This window comes from Xyrauchen texanus, chromosome 11, assembly GCF_025860055.1.
Source record: "Xyrauchen texanus isolate HMW12.3.18 chromosome 11, RBS_HiC_50CHRs, whole genome shotgun sequence".
Lineage (NCBI taxonomy): Eukaryota > Metazoa > Chordata > Actinopteri > Cypriniformes > Catostomidae > Xyrauchen > Xyrauchen texanus.
Genome location: NC_068286.1, coordinates 45,580,550 through 45,596,618, shown reverse-complemented (window position 1 = coordinate 45,596,618; position 16,069 = coordinate 45,580,550). Strand labels below are relative to the sequence as shown.

Genomic DNA, 16,069 nt, shown 5'->3' with positions numbered 1-16,069 from the left:
AATATGGGCGATGACTCGTTTTGTTGTTGGGTGAGCAAAGTAAACTGTTGTTGTTTCCAGTAAGATGTGTCACTAAAGGTTAAAAGCAGGGCATGTCAACAAGGCCAACGTGTAACCATATGTAGTCAATACATTTTATAGTGGTTTATAGTGAAACCGTAATCGTCCCATCCCTACAGGTAAGTAGCCGGTAATTCAATATATGAAGACGTGACATAAGCTATGAAAGAACAAAACACGTTAATAAATGAAGGTTGTAAAATCAACAAGCTAGACGTCAGCTAGCAACTTACAATTATCCATGCACGTCAGCAGCAAACCGTTCTCTATCTCCATTGCTTCTAGCCGCCACGGTGGTTAAAAATGGCACGGTCCACTATAGGGGTGTCTGAAATCGCTTTACATTAAAATGTTCCTACAGTGAAAATAGGAGTTGACTTATATTGTAACCGTAAATATATTTTTTCACAATATCAGAAAAATTATCTGACCCCCCCAAAACTGATATTTCTGTCCCTTTGGGGGGTACTGGGTCTTCATTGGGGGGTATAGTACCCCCCAGTACCCCCTGTAATTCGAACTATGAACTACATCAAACTCTTTTGCATTCACTCAACCAAGTTGATCTCATTATTATTAATGAACATTGTTGGGTGTAATGCATTACTAAGTAATTAATTAATGTAATTAAATTACTTTATCACTGAAAAAATAAAGTAAGGGATTACTCAGAATTTTTCAGTAATTTAATTACAGTTACTTCTGATGTAATTGCGTTAAATACTGTATAGGCTCTATATAAAACAATAATGTATTTAAAATAGAAATTTAAAGTTAAAATATATGTTTTCTAATTTAACGCTGCCCCTTTAAATTCTTTGGCCAGTTCATTAATAATTGATTTGATTTTATATGATTTATTGGAAGAATTGAAAGAACAGTTTCATGTCTATCCTTGTATTTTTCATCTGGTCGAGGTTGATAAGGGTTTTAGAAAGTTAATTAGTACTAAGTAATGCAATTACTTTTAATAAAGAGTAATTAGTACAGTAATGTAATTACACTGTAGAAGATGTAATTAGTAGTTAGTAATTAATTTTTTAGAGTAACTTACCCAACACTGGTGATTATGTATCAGAATGGTTGGTTAAAATATAGTTTTAAAGCAGAGCCATAAACGTAACTTTTAAAAAAAAAGTGATGATAAGATACCTCCTCAATTATCCCTTGGATAACATGCCATCATCAAGCTTAGAGTTAGGCCGATATATCGGTATAGTCGGTGCCGATAGTTGCTTTTTAAACTATAGGTTATCGGCAAAAATCGAGGCATATTATGTTTGCAATATATATATATATATATATATATATATATATATATATATATATATATATATATATATATATATATATATATATATATATATATATATATATATATATATATATATATATATATATATATATATATGTTATTTTCATTATTATTTTTATTTTGCTGTGTTTGTACTCCTATAATAGCGGCCTCTAAATGTAAATCTTTAATCGTTGACAATATTCATCTATAATTTTATCTTCACTTCAATGGATATTTTGTTACTTTGATTAGATAAAAAGTGTTTTAAATTAAAGGGAGAGCATGCAAAATATATAAAACGTGCTCCGTCAGCACATACATCACGCTCTGGAAAACTACAGAGGCATAAGAACAGAGACAGTTTGTCAGCATGTTGTGAATGATGCGTTTAATGATCCAGACTGAATTGTGTTTGGAATGTTTTTATAAGAAAGGATTTTATCTCTAATGGCTGTTCGCAAGAAATGCTGACAGTGATTTAATGTTTTAAATGATTTGGCTACGTCTACATTAATCCGGATACGTTTGAAAACGGCATTTTCAAGCGATTACAAAAATTTGCTCTAGACTCTAGAGATATTAAAGGGAGTTTCCTCAAAATGAAAATGCTGTCATGATGCATTTACCTTCATGTTGTTTTAACGAGTTATCTCACAGAATGTTCAAGCTGCTCTTTTCCATAAAATGAGCAGCGAACGGTGACCACGGCTGTTCTTGGACCCCGTCCACTTTTATTCTATGGAAAAGCAATTTGGACATTCTGCTAAACATTTCTTAGTAAATAGTGACCGTTTTCATTTTGGGTGAACTGTCCCTTGAACTGTGCACACAATTGGTGTTAATGGTGATTGGTCTGCACTTATATAGCCCCTTTTTTAACCTTAGCTGTTTTCAAAGCCTGTGTCCCATTCACCCACACCCACACACACACCCACCAATGACGGCAGAGCTGCCATGCAAGGTGCTAACCCGCCATTGGGAGCAACTTGGGGTTCAGCGTCTTGCCCAAGGTCACTTCGGCATGTGGAGTCGTGTGGGCCGGGAATCGAACCACCAACCCTGCGATTAGCGGCCGACCCACTCTACCACCTGAGCCACAGCCTCCCAAGTCATAATTTAATTTGAGAGTGATGTCTGATAGAGCACCAACAAAAGGAAAGGGAATTTTTTATTTGATTTTGGGACCAAGTTGGACATTTAAATGATGTGATCTAGGAGCTTTATACCGTTCGTCCCATAGAACAGACAACATCACAGCCTCATTTTCGTTCCCATTAAAAATGTCTTGACTTAGAGAAGAGGCAAACAGCTAAATCACCCAGTCATTAAGTAATTATCTTATATACTGTATATTATTGGGCCTGTATTTTAATGTAGAAATAGCAACAGATCAATATTTAAGTCCTTTTTGTATTCCAGTTTCAGATGTAAAAGTTAAACTAAACAGGCACCACATGTGACTTTCAGATGTAAAAGGGAAAGTGGAGATTTACAGTAAATAAGGATTTAAATACTGATCTGTCTCTCAATCACACCTATTATATCGCTTCTGAAGACATGGATTGAAACACTGGAGTCTTCTGGATTACTTTTATGATTCCTTTATGTGATTTTTGGAGCTACAAAGGTTTGGTCACAATTGACTTACATTGTACAGGGCTGAGATATTCTTCTAAAAATCTTAATTTGTGTTCTGCAGAAGAAAGAAAATCACACACATCTGGGATGGCATGAGGGCGAGTAAATGATGAGAGAATTCTCATTTTTGGGTGCACTATCCCTTTAAATTAAACAACATCTCCTTGAATATTCCCTATAGAGAAGCAAGTCACACATTTATTGTAAGAGCCACCTGTAAGTCTCCCATGTGTTCTATGTTTATGGTTTCATTCATAATATTCACTGCACTCGGATTGTAGGTGGTGGGCGTGTCCACCGGGGCTTGGGCGGAAGTGATAGTGGTCTATTTGTTTGCTTCACCTGTGCACCTGAGGACAATGGGGCTTTGACAGAGAGAGGGAGTGAGCCTGGGAGCGAACACTTTCTGTTGACCGCACTCGCGCACTTTCACAGCAATCTTCATGACGTTGTACCTTTAAGTGTTGAAGTGAAATAAATGCTGGAAGTCAGACAGTTGAGTGGAAATGAGTTTTTGCGCGTCGCAGTGTTTTCAGTCTCTCAGTGTTTAGTCCCTCGCGGCTGCAACTTTTGTTTTTGCGTTGTCTACAGCCGCTACATTTATGTTATGTTTATTATCTGCATTGTTACATGCAGTCTCTTAAATACCACAGGCTGCCCTTCATTTGCTTCTTTTAAGAAGATGACGACGTTACCCAGAATAATTCAGAATCATTAAATGTTTCAGTCTTTGTGAAGCCTGATCATGCTTGGTGATTGTAACCATATACAATGTTACATCTAGCATAATGTGTTTTATTTGTAACATCTGTGCTTCATATTGTTTGTACTGACAGAAGAGAGACAGACAGACAGGATGAGGATGGTCAGGCAGGTGATGTTCAAGAGTTTTACTATGCTGTCGTTGTTGTCCCTTCAATCTTCCTTTTCTCCAGCAGATTCTTCAAGAAGAACTCGCCTAAGAAAGAAAGAAAGAAAAAGCACAAGACAGGATGTTTACACAAATAATGTTACAGTCTGCACAAGCATGTGTGCTCTATGAGCCTTAATCAGAAATTAGCAACAAACACTTTGGTGACGGTTACAGTACCTGCTTTATAAGAAGAGCGCACAAGTGGCCCGCTGGCTGTGTAGACGAATCCCATCTCCCGACCAATCTTCTCCCAGTACGCAAACCTCTCAGGAGTGACATATTCTTCCACCTATAAAGATGCACACATTTACTGATGCACGTTAGCGATGTCATGTAACAATGTAAAACTGAAATGAGAGGACATGTAGCCTGGGACGTTATTCGTCATGGGGTCCGGGTGAGTTCTTATGTGGTGTTGCTGTTGTACCTTGAGATGGCGTTTGGTTGGCTGCATGTACTGCCCCAGTGTAAGACAGTCCACGCCAGCATCCCTCAATTCTGAAAGAAAACAAAGCGCTCTCATTTGTTAACACATGCATATTTATTTTCCACTGTGTGTACTGTGCGGTCTGCATGTACATCTTCGGTAAGTATCAGTGTGTTACAACATGTTACCTTTCAAAGTGCCGTGTATCTGTGAGTCTGTCTCTCCCAGTCCCAGCATGATTGAAGTCTTCGTAAGCAAACCGGCTTTCACCTTTTTAGCATGTCGCAAAACACTCAGCGATTGGTCGAAGTTAGCACGGGGGTCACGGACATACCTAAGGGTCACAGTTCAGAGGTCAAACAGGGATCAGCCATGAAATCTTAAAGCATTGGACACCAGTGAGATTTAGTACAATGAGAAAACGAAGCATGAGAACAACAAGGTTACTAATTCACCCATTAAGTTAAAAGAGCACTATGACATCTGGTGGTGATTGTATATACTACAGGACACAACTAAGCAGGACACAGGCAACATATATATATATATATAAGAAGGACTGAAAAGTGTGAAGTGTATAACTAATGACATCTGACCTTTTCTGATTATATCTTATGTTGTTGCATTTGATTTTATGGCCATTATTTACCCTTGTACGTCAGTTTAAAAAGGTTACTCAGAGGTCCTTAGAGAACAAAAATTAACGCGTCAAAAAACTGCCATAATAATATGATATATTAATATTATTTTCCACTTTCTCTGACCAAATATTCAATAATTTTCCGGATTTAAACCCTTTAAATGCCAGTTTGTTTGCATAATGCCACTGTTGTTTTTCACACACACACACACACACACACACACACACACACACACACACACACACACACACACACACACACACACACACACACTTTTAGCCGCATCATTTATTCAATTGGCCTGCAGTGCTCTATAATACAGCAAACAGAAAATAGGGCAAAAGCATGTATTTGCTCCATAGGCTGAACATGAGAAAAATGGCGCCATCTGGTGGAAAATATGTTTCTTTTTAAATTTTTAAGCCAGGGCTCTGGAATGAAAGCATAATATCATAGAATTCATGATTTAATGCTTTAATGGCACTGGGATCAAATATTGCAGTTTTAATGGGTTTAAATGGGGACATTTTTGTCCTGAAGGTCCTGAGTGTGACTATTTTGTGTACACAGTGTGTTATAGATGTATTATAGGAACTGAGGATGAAATATCAAAATGACCCAACAAATACACACCTTTGGCTAAATTTATGCTGTTGGCATTAACACAGATGAAATGATCGAAAACAAAAATGAAAAAGACAAAAATGTCTCGAATGTCGCACAAGGGTTAAATGTATAAAATGCATTTCCTAAATAGTACCCCCCCCCCCCCCAATTGATCGCAGCTTAGCAAGTGAGGGAACAATGCACCAACCTCTGTAACTCTCTGACCGTTTCTACGTTGTGAGCATAAACATCAAGCCCAGACAGAGCGATTTTCTCCACTGCTGCCAGATCACCTCGAAAATCAGGAGTCAAACACTCAACCATAATAATACGATTCCTAAGAGAGAAGACGTGGGTATGAACAAACTGACGAAGGACCTGCGGGTAAATAATGCTAGAATTTTCCTTTTTGGGTGAACTTTTGCTGACTAAACTAATTGTCAGGGCACTCTCAGTACCTCTGTTTGAGGTTAGAAACAGTCTTTGCAAAGTGCTCAGCCCCACCATCAGGAATGTCTGTTTAATACAATAAAATTATAATTTGCTTGATCATCCCATTCACCATACAGAATTATATTTCATCTTGTAGCATGCTGGTGTTTTAATGCATTTCCTCACCATCTCTGTCCACTGATGTGAGTACTACATAGTCCAGTCCCCATGCTGCGATGGCTTTGGCTGTGTTATGCGGCTCGTCAGGGTCGAGAGGTGGAGGACGTCTCGCTGTTTTAACCGAACAAAACCTACAGCCACGGGTACATGTGTCCCCCATTAACTATGGAAAGAGAAATATATCAAGCATACATGTTCATTCAAACTTCTGTCACTGGGAAACTACTTTTTTGAGGTTTTTGTGGGGTAATTTTATGTGCATGTGTTGCCAAGCCAATACACTCACCATAATGGTTGCTGTGGTAATTGCATGTGCGTGTGTTGCCAAGCCAATACAATCACCATAATGGTTGCTGTGGTAATTGCATGTGCGTGTGTTGCCAAGCCAATACACTCACCATAATGGTTGCTGTGGTAATTGCATGTGCGTGTGTTGCCAAGCCAATACACTCACCATAACGGTTGCTGTGGTAATTGCATGTGCGTGTGTTGCCAAGCCAATACAATCACCATAATGGTTGCTGTGGTAATTGCATGTGCGTGTGTTGCCAAGCCAATACAATCACCATAATGGTTGCTGTGGTAATTGCATGTGCGTGTGTTGCCAAGCCAATACAATCACCATAATGGTTGCTGTGGTAATTGCATGTGCGTGTGTTGCCAAGCCAATACAATCACCATAACGGTTGCTGTGGTAATTGCATGTGCGTGTGTTGCCAAGCCAATACAATCACCATAACGGTTGCTGTGGTAATTTTATGTGCGTGTGTTGCCAAGCCAATACACTCACCATAACGGTTGCTGTGGTAATTGCATGTGCGTGTGTTGCCAAGCCAATACACTCACCATAATGGTTGCTGTGGTAATTGCATGTGCGTGTGTTGCCAAGCCAATAAACTCACCATAATGGTTGCTGTGGTAATTGCATGTGCGTGTGTTGCCAAGCCAAAAAACTCACCATAATGGTTGCTGTGGTAATTGCATGTGCGTGTGTTGCCAAGCCAATAAACTCACCATAATGGTTGCTGTGGTAATTGCATGTGCGTGTGTTGCCAAGCCAATACACTCACCATAATGGTTGCTGTGGTAATTGCATGTGCGTGTGTTGCCAAGCCAATAAACTCACCATAATGGTTGCTGTGGTAATTGCATGTGCGTGTGTTGCCAAGCCAATACACTCACCATAATGGTTGCTGTGGTAATTTTATGTGCGTGTGTTGCCAAGCCAATACACTCACCATAATGGTTGCTGTGGTAATTTTATGTGCGTGTGTTGCCAAGCCAATACAATCACCATAATGGTTGCTGTGGTAATTTCATGTGCATGTGTTGCCAAGCCAATACACTCACCATAATGGTTGCTGTGGCAGTGGCATACTCTCCACCCCCCCAGCATTCTCCGATATTGGGACACCTGGCCTCCTCGCAGACCTGTAACCATAGTAACAAGTCTGTACTTCCTGTACCACAGGTCTATCAGCATACATTTTTACAGCATTTACACCTGGTATTAAAATCTCTTCCAGGCATTCTGATCACAAGCGGACAGCCCTACATTGATGGCATTTTTTGATCTGATCTCCAAAACCACATTCATGGCCCGTGGGGAGCCAAAAAAAACATGCGACCACATTACAATTGTAGCAAAAACGTTAATGCATCCTAAGGCGTCCCAGGCTCGCTACTTCCCTAAAGCAAGGGTTTTAAACTTTGCCGGTTTTCGGCTTTAAAAGGAAATGAGACCTTCCGAAGGATCGGTTCACCCAAAAAGGGCAATTCTCTTACCATTTCCTCATCTTTAAGCCATCTCAAATACAAATGATATTCTTTCTTCTGTGGAATACAAAAGAAGATATAATGATGGAGATATGAAGTGTTTTTGTCCATGCAATGCAAGTCAATGGGGTCAAACACTTTCAAGCTCCAAAAAAGACATAAATGCAGCATCAAGCTCTTCCATACAATTTGAGTGGTTTAATCCAAGTCTTCTGAAGCGATACGATTGGTTTCAAGTAAGAAACAGACCAAAATGTGACTCCTTTTTTCGATTACTTCCTCGCGCTTGATGAAAAGTTTCACACGCAAAAATTTCAGAAGATATGTTTTAAGACACTCGAGTTGAACGCTGCCGTTATGTCCTCCTTGGAGCTTGAAAGTGTTGGACCCCATTGACTTGCATTGTACGGATATCAAAACATCATATCTTAAAAATCTGTTTGTGTTCTGCAGAAGAAAGAAAGTCATACCAGTCCCAAGACAACATGAGGGCCTTTGAAAGATCAAGCTGTCAGATCTTGTGCTGTCAAATGTCAGATGTGTTTTCAGACACTCACTGTGTGCAGGTTTAATTCTCGGAGTGTGTTTTTTAGTCTGTTGTAGTTCTTTCCAATAGGGATCTCTGTTTTCAGCCAAGGCGGTAGTCTCAGTCTGGGAAAATAAACACAGATGGTTAAATCATATAGACTGGACTTACTATACGGAAATCATTAAACAAGCATCTCAATTATTAACCATCTTAAAGTCATAAATTGCACTTTACCAGGAAAGTACGTACAAAGTCTGCATGCATTCAGTCAAACAATCGGCAAATGCTATTTAAGTGCACATGTTGTTGTTTCGTTTTTTTAATTACTATCAACAGGGTAAAAACATCTTAAAGCACATTTGGACAACCTTCATATTGTGGTTAGCATACCTTTGCAAAGTGACACAAAACAACTTAACTACTCTTTAATAAATGTACTGTGGTGGTATAATTGTACAGTGATGGTATTATCAGATGGCAATACCATGGTACTTTGAACTATACCATTGTACATTAACATACCAAAGTATTTACATGCTAAAAAAAACCATCCAAAAATAAGTTAGTACTATGCCATTTTTTTGTAGGTATGTTTATGGTCAATTTATTCTGTGTTTACACCGCATTATAATACAGTTCCATCACTGACCTAACTGTAGCTAATGAAAGTGTTATTGGAAGTGCACGCGAGTGGGGTCATTAGTTTACCTTTCTCCCTTCTGTCTCTTTAGGTTGCCCCTGTATTCCTCCCACTTGCTCTTTTCTGACAGTTCTCCGGATATAAAGTCTTGCAGGTTCAGTCCATCTTCTTTTATCTCTTTCTTCCTCTCTGTGAGTGTGTCTGATTTGTTGGCAGCAATTGTCAGTCTGTTACAGTGAACCTGTGACCAGCAAAACAAGATCACAAGACTTTAGTTCATTAATTAACAAACTTTCATACGGGTATGAGATCCTCACCGTACAGTTCAGTTTACTCGCTAGTCTCAACTCGACTACTGCTCTAAGAGCGTGAAACATTAAACATGTGTATAAATGGGGGACCTGGGTAGCTCAGCGAGTATTGACACTGACTACCACCCTTGGAGTCGCTAGTTCGAATCTAGGGCGTGCTGAGTGACTCCAGTCAGGTCTCCTAAGCAACCAAATTGGCCCGGTTGCTAGGGAGGGTTGAGTCACATGGGGTAACTTCCTTGTGGTTGCTATAATGTGGTTCTCGCACTTGGTGGGGCACGTGGCGAGTTGTGTGTGCATGCCGTGGAGAATAGCGTGATGCCTCCACGCGCGCTACGTCTCCACAGTAACGCGCTCAACAAGCCACGTGATAAGATGCACAGATTGACGGTTTCAAACATGGATGCAACTGAGATTCGTCCTCCACCACCCAGATTGAGGCGAGTCACTACGCCACCACGAGGACGTAGAGCGCATTGGGAATTGGGCGTTCCAAATTGGGGAGAAAAGGGGAGAAATAAAAATCGTGGGTATTATATTGTTATACGCAATGCTGGGTGTAACTGGATTACAATGTAATTAATTACTGTAATCTAATTACTTTTAGGCATAAAAGTAGTGTAATGCATTACAGTTCCTGACTTTCAATGAAAGTAATTACTTTTAAGTACAAATATTATTTATGTGTAATACAATTAAAATTTGAATTTATACCCATAGACATTCATTTGAATTTGTTGAGAATGTGACAAGCGTTTTAGAAAGTAACTTAAAAGAAAAGTCATTAGCAGTGTTGGGTAAGTTACTCTAAAAAAGTAATTAATTACTAACTACTAATTGTATCTTCTTCTACTGTACTAATTACTCTTTCTGAAAAGTAATTGCAATACTTATTACTTTCTAAAACACTTATCAACCTCGACCAGTTGAAAAATACAAAGATAGACATTAAACTGTTCTTTTAATTCTTCCAAATAAATCATATAAAATTAAATAAATTATTCATGAACTGGCAAAAGAATTTAAGGGGGGCAGCGTCAAATTTGAAAACATATTTTAACATTAGACATTACATTTAGATTTTAAATTCACTATTGTTTTATATATAGAGTCTATACAGTTAAAGCAATTACATCAGAAGTAACTAAATAAATTACTGAAAAATTAAGAGTAATCCCTTTACTTTTTTCAATGAAAAAGCTATTTAATTACAGTAATTAATTACTTAGAAATGCATTACACCCAACACTGGTCATTAGTAATGCGATTAATTTTCAATGAAGTAATCAAAAAGTAATCTGATTATAATTTCAGAGAACTAGTTAGTAATTTGTAGTGGATTCTTTTTTTAGAAACTTACCAATCACTGGTTATACAACACTAACCTCTGTAGATAACACTAAACTATTTGATCTCATACATACGTATAGTAACATAGAACTGAAACCAAATGAACTTACATGCGACACCTCAGAGCATTTTGACGGTAAAAAGAGAAAATTGGAGGAATATCGACCTGCAGCAACACAACTCCGGCTAATCAACGCCATGACTTTGTCTCACTCTGACATCGATTAACTCAAACTGACAGTCATAGTCTGTGGACTTATCTATTGCAAACGCACGAAGGTCATTTATTCTTGCGTATAAAATAATAATACATCAAATCAAATTAAATATACTCCTTCAAAGTTCATGAACTAGACACGTTTGAAATCCGGTAATTGTTTGATCGAGCCTTGGACAGTAGGTGATGACGCGGTCACGTCGTTGTTACATTGACGTCATGACGTCCTTCCGCCTTCCTTTCCTCCTTAATCTGCGAGGTGAGAAGATGGTGCATTCTGTTCTTGAGCATTTTAATCTAGTGCAATCTGCGCAAATGTCAAATCCTTTAGGGTTGCCAAGCGTCTCAGACCATTGTTTGCATTTCGATGTTAATATATGTGGTTTTATTACTGTTAATTACCCGGACGATGATTGATAATCTCAGTCTGGTTACAGTTTATGTGGCAGTTAGCCTGTAACTTGTGGGCCGAAGCAAGCTCATTAATTATGTTGATATAGTACAAATAGTGTGTTTTAGTAGTTTAAAGCCGACTGAATGTTAAGGCCATTTAGCCGGCTTTAAAGACTATTAAAACTCAACTATTGGCATGAGACGCGTTCCTAGTGGAAAAAAGCTTAAACTGCTAGCTGTTATGGTACTGGTCGACCAGTTACAATCTTCCAGCAACCAGTACCATGGTCGACCAGTTACAATCTTCCAGAAACCAACTTTAGCTGGTGTGACCAGCTGGTCTCCCAGCTTGGACCAGCTTAAGCTGGTTTTCCCACCAGGGTTGACTCCTATTTCAATGGAATTCTAGGTTTATGCTGTGTGATTTATAATATTGAAGTTGACATCAGTGTGTAATTTAGGTTTGAAGTATTCATAATATTTCTAACCACTTATGTGTTCCATTGCTTCAGAATGAAGACCATTCTCAGTAACCAGACTGTGGACATCCCCGACAACGGTATGTTAAACTCCATGCGTGACATCTTTCCCATCATCACCTGTGTATGGTTCAGATGTTTGTTTCTTAATAGATACCTTCTGTTTTAATAAAACCTGATGGTTTCTCCACAGTCGAGGTGTCCCTCAAGGGTCGTACAGTTTTGGTGAAGGGACCCCGTGGCACTCTCCGCCGGGAGTTCAACCACATTAACCTGGAGCTCAGTCTGCTGGGCAAGAAACAGAAAAAGGTTTGCATCCTCAGTGCATAAACATGAATGAGTGGGTTGCATTCAATTGTGTTAAGCTGGCTGTTTGCAGGCTTGGTGATGTCAGTGGATGATTTGTGTTCGTTTCAGCTGCGTGTGGACAAATGGTGGGGTAACAGGAAGGAGCTGGCCACAGTCCGCACCATCTGCAGTCATGTCCAAAACATGATCAAGGGGGTCACTCTGGTGAGAAATTTTACTTTACATCTGAACTCTTACAAGAAATTCCTTGATGACACGTGAAGCTTATTAAGATTCCTGCCGATGTTAGAGAAATTACGGATATTAGTAATTAAAGAATTGTGATTTCTATAATGAAAATGGATTTTGCTGTATTGGGTGCTTAAAGGAGTAGTTAACCTAAAAATTAAAATTCTCTCATTTACTCACTCTCAGGCCATTCCAGATGTGTATGACTTTCTTCTGCAGAACACAAAGAAAGATTTTTAGAAGAATATCTCAGCTCTGTAGGTCCTTACAATGCAGGTGAATGGTGGCCAGAACTTTGAAGCTCCAAAAAGCACATAAAGGCAGCATAAACGTAATCCACATGACTCCAGTGATTAAATCCATGCCTTCTGACGTGATATGATAGGTGATTTTGACAGGTTTCTGATATAATTTTTACTATAACTCTCCACTTTTGCAATGTTTTGATTTCGGCGATTCACATTCTTTATGCATATAGCCACCTACAGGGCAGGGAGGAGAATAAGATGTAAGAATTAGAGAATAATGTGCATCATATATCTTCAGAAGGCATGGATTTAACCACTTTTTGCTGCCTTTATGTGCTGTTTGGAGCTACAGAGTTCTGGTCACCATTCACTTACATTGTATGGACCTACAGAGCTGAGATATTCTTCTAAAAATCTTCATTTGTGTTCTATAGAAGAAAGTCATACACATCTGGGATGGCATTAGGGTGAGTAAATGATGAGGGAATTTCACCCAAAAATGAAACCATCCCTTTAAAACAGAATTTAAAAGAGACTATGTGTTTGTCCAAAAAGGTGCATTTGTGTCCATAATCTCTTGCTAGTCATTTTGAAGAGGGAATGGCATGCAATGTAATGCATGGTGATTTTATCTGTAGGGCTTCAGATACAAGATGCGATCTGTATATGCCCATTTCCCCATTAACGTGGTGATGCAGGAGAGTGGTACTCTGGTGGAGATCAGAAACTTCTTAGGGGAGAAGTACATCCGCCGTGTCCGCATGAGGCAAGGTATGTGTAAAGGCTTTTTTGTCCAAACTGGTGGTGTTAATCTCTTCTGACATCACTGAGTGTTTGTGACCATAGATTTGAACCCAAGCTTGGTTGCCAGTTGCAGAATCATGGGAAATCTTTTTTGTGTGTAGGTGTGTCATGTGCTGTGTCAGCTGCTCAGAAAGACGAGCTGGTTCTGGAGGGTAATGACATTGAGCTGGTGTCAAACTCTGGTGAGCCTTCTCTCTATATGTTGTATTGTGTCAGCATATGATGAGACCTTTCAGATGGTTTGCACAGATGTGTTAACCATAAGATGGTGTATCTGAATGTTTGGATAACTTTTGATTATTTCTTTCTCACAAAAAGGTATTTAAAGTATTAGTTAGCTTTAATGTGAATCTTTTTATGTGCCAAACTGGTCATTTGAATGAACTAAGTTTTATTTTGGTTGCTCCTTATAAGATGATCCCAGTGTTTCAGATATCAATGTTAGATTTTGTTGTGATTATTTTGATCAGAACATTGAACTAAAAGTAATGAGTGTCAATGTTATATACAGCTCAGGAAAAACTGGTCACTTTGCAGTGGTCTCCTTATTTTTTTGCTGTATGTATAATAAATATATACATACATAAATACACATTCTTGGTAATCCTTTTACTGCTGAAAGCCATAGATCCCCATTTAAATTGAATGTTCAGGGTTCAATGCAAGTTAAGATCAATCAACATCATTTGTCATAATGTTGATTACTACAAAAATTTATTTAGACTCATTCCTCCTTTAAAAAAAGATAACAAATTGAGGTTACAGTGAGGCACTTACAATGGAAGTGAATGGGGGGCCAACTTTTGGAGGGTTTAAAGGCAGGTAAAGACGCTGACTACCACCCCTGGAGTTCGCTAGTTCGAATTCTAGAGCTTGCTGCGTGTCTCCAGCCAGGTCTCCTAAGCAACCATATTGGCCCTGTTGCTAGGGAGGGTAAAGTCACATGGGGTAACCACCTCGTGGTTGCTATAATGTGGTTCGTTCACGGTGGGGCGTGGGGTGAGTTGGGCGGGGATGGCGTGAAGTCTCCACATGTGCTATGTCTCTGTGGCAATGCGCTCATCAAGCCACATAAGATGCACGGATTGACGGTCTCAGATGCGGAGGCAGCTGGGATTCGTCCTCCGCCACCCGGATTGAGGCGAATCACTACGCCACCACGAGGACCAAGTACATTGGAAATTGGGCATTCCAAATGGGGAGAAAAAGGGAAAAAAAAACATCAAATTGTGCTCTGTCCCCACAATCCCGCACTATTGAGCTAATATTCGTTAATGAGGTTTAAAAATGTCATTTGTCACGGACAAACGGTAATGTCGAGCCCTGCTCACTGTAATCTCTCTTTTTAAAAAAAGAAGAGGATTGAGTTTAAATTAATTTTTGTGGTAATCAAGGTTATGACACAAATGTTGTCGATTGAGCTTAACTTGTATTGAAATCCTTTAAACCCTAAACTTGACCCTCCTTCACCTGCAGGTCCCAATTGTTACCATGTACACTACCCCATGTTGCGTAACCTGTGTTTGTGTGAGTGAATGATTGAAGTGACTGGATCTGAGTGCGAGTCTTTAATGTTAGTGTGTGAGACTCTTGTTGGCGTTTGCATGCTCCTCACCTCCCCAGCATTTCTTATTTCAGCGGCCCTTATCCAGCAGGCAACCACAGTGAAAAATAAGGATATCAGAAAATTCCTGGATGGTATTTACGTCTCTGAGAAGGGAACTGTAGTGGAGCCCGAGTCATAGAGAACACGAGAGGTTAGAACAAGACTGTCGCACGGGGGGCAGGAGCCGCCACCCCCCCTCGCCTTTCTGTTGTCTGTGCATCAGTTCGTCCTGCTTCTTGAAATCTTCATTTTCATCTTTCACACTCATTTGTTAATTGTCCAAATCTTCTTTGCTAAACCTGCCAGTTTCAAAAGCCATTACGAGGCGCTTGACTTAGTTAATCATAGTTTACCTACATCAAATTATTGCATTTCATATTTTAAGGGCTTAATTCTGAGTTCTCACAATCATCAAAGCATGACGACACTAACAAGGCTTTTCTGAGTTCACAGCTTTAACCACTGACTTGGTGTGCATGTTACCGGTCATATAGCACATGGGAGTTGTGTTTTGGGGAGCACCACCTTGCATCCCCATGCAAACTAGTTTGTCTTAACACGTTTTCTTTGTTTCTCTCCATCAGCTGCTCTGATCCAGCAGGCCACAACTGTGAGAAAGAAGGACATCCGGAAGTTTCTGGATGGGATCTATGTCAGTGAGAAGGGCACCGTGGTGGAAGAGCAAGAGGACTAAATTAGTCTCTGTAAAATCTGTCAATAAAGAACAATTCCACTTTTTTCAACCACAAATACTTGTGTGCAGTTGTCTTATTCCCATGTCTGTTTGCACAATTCCAAAGGCATGATGGATGTTTTGGATGATGTGAGTGTGCCAAATAAAAAAAACTAAAGCCTATTTGTAAAAGGCACCATGTGGACTGCCTTGTATTTGTAAAATCCAACTTCTTTTACTCAGACAAGACTCTGGAGCCTGACCGGCTGATTCTTCTAGAATGAGTTTTTATATGCTACATTAACTATTCAT

The 16,069-nt window shown here is 39.3% G+C and overlaps 2 protein-coding genes across 2 annotated transcripts; one reads left to right on the top strand and one right to left on the bottom strand.

The window, feature by feature from the left end:
* Positions 1–2,618: 2,618 nt before the first annotated feature.
* On the bottom strand, positions 2,619–11,194 carry LOC127652077 (lipoyl synthase, mitochondrial). The gene is made up of 11 exons (XM_052138135.1): positions 10,911–11,194; positions 9,208–9,380; positions 8,528–8,621; positions 7,545–7,625; positions 6,201–6,357; positions 6,041–6,098; positions 5,791–5,919; positions 4,524–4,669; positions 4,336–4,406; positions 4,086–4,197; positions 2,619–3,953 (listed from the first exon to the last, which is right to left on the bottom strand). The coding sequence occupies exons 1-11, from the start codon at positions 10,998–11,000 to the stop codon at positions 3,889–3,891; spliced, it is 1,176 nt and encodes a 391-aa protein (XP_051994095.1). The 5' UTR covers positions 11,001–11,194; the 3' UTR covers positions 2,619–3,888.
* A 647-nt stretch (positions 11,195–11,841) lies between these two features.
* On the top strand, positions 11,842–15,834 carry LOC127652088 (60S ribosomal protein L9). The gene is made up of 7 exons (XM_052138150.1): positions 11,842–11,969; positions 12,083–12,198; positions 12,307–12,402; positions 13,313–13,445; positions 13,580–13,660; positions 15,117–15,235; positions 15,669–15,834. Exons 1-6 carry the CDS (start codon positions 11,924–11,926, stop codon positions 15,221–15,223), a joined length of 579 nt encoding a protein of 192 aa, XP_051994110.1. The 5' UTR covers positions 11,842–11,923; the 3' UTR covers positions 15,224–15,235; positions 15,669–15,834.
* Positions 15,835–16,069: the final 235 nt, after the last annotated feature.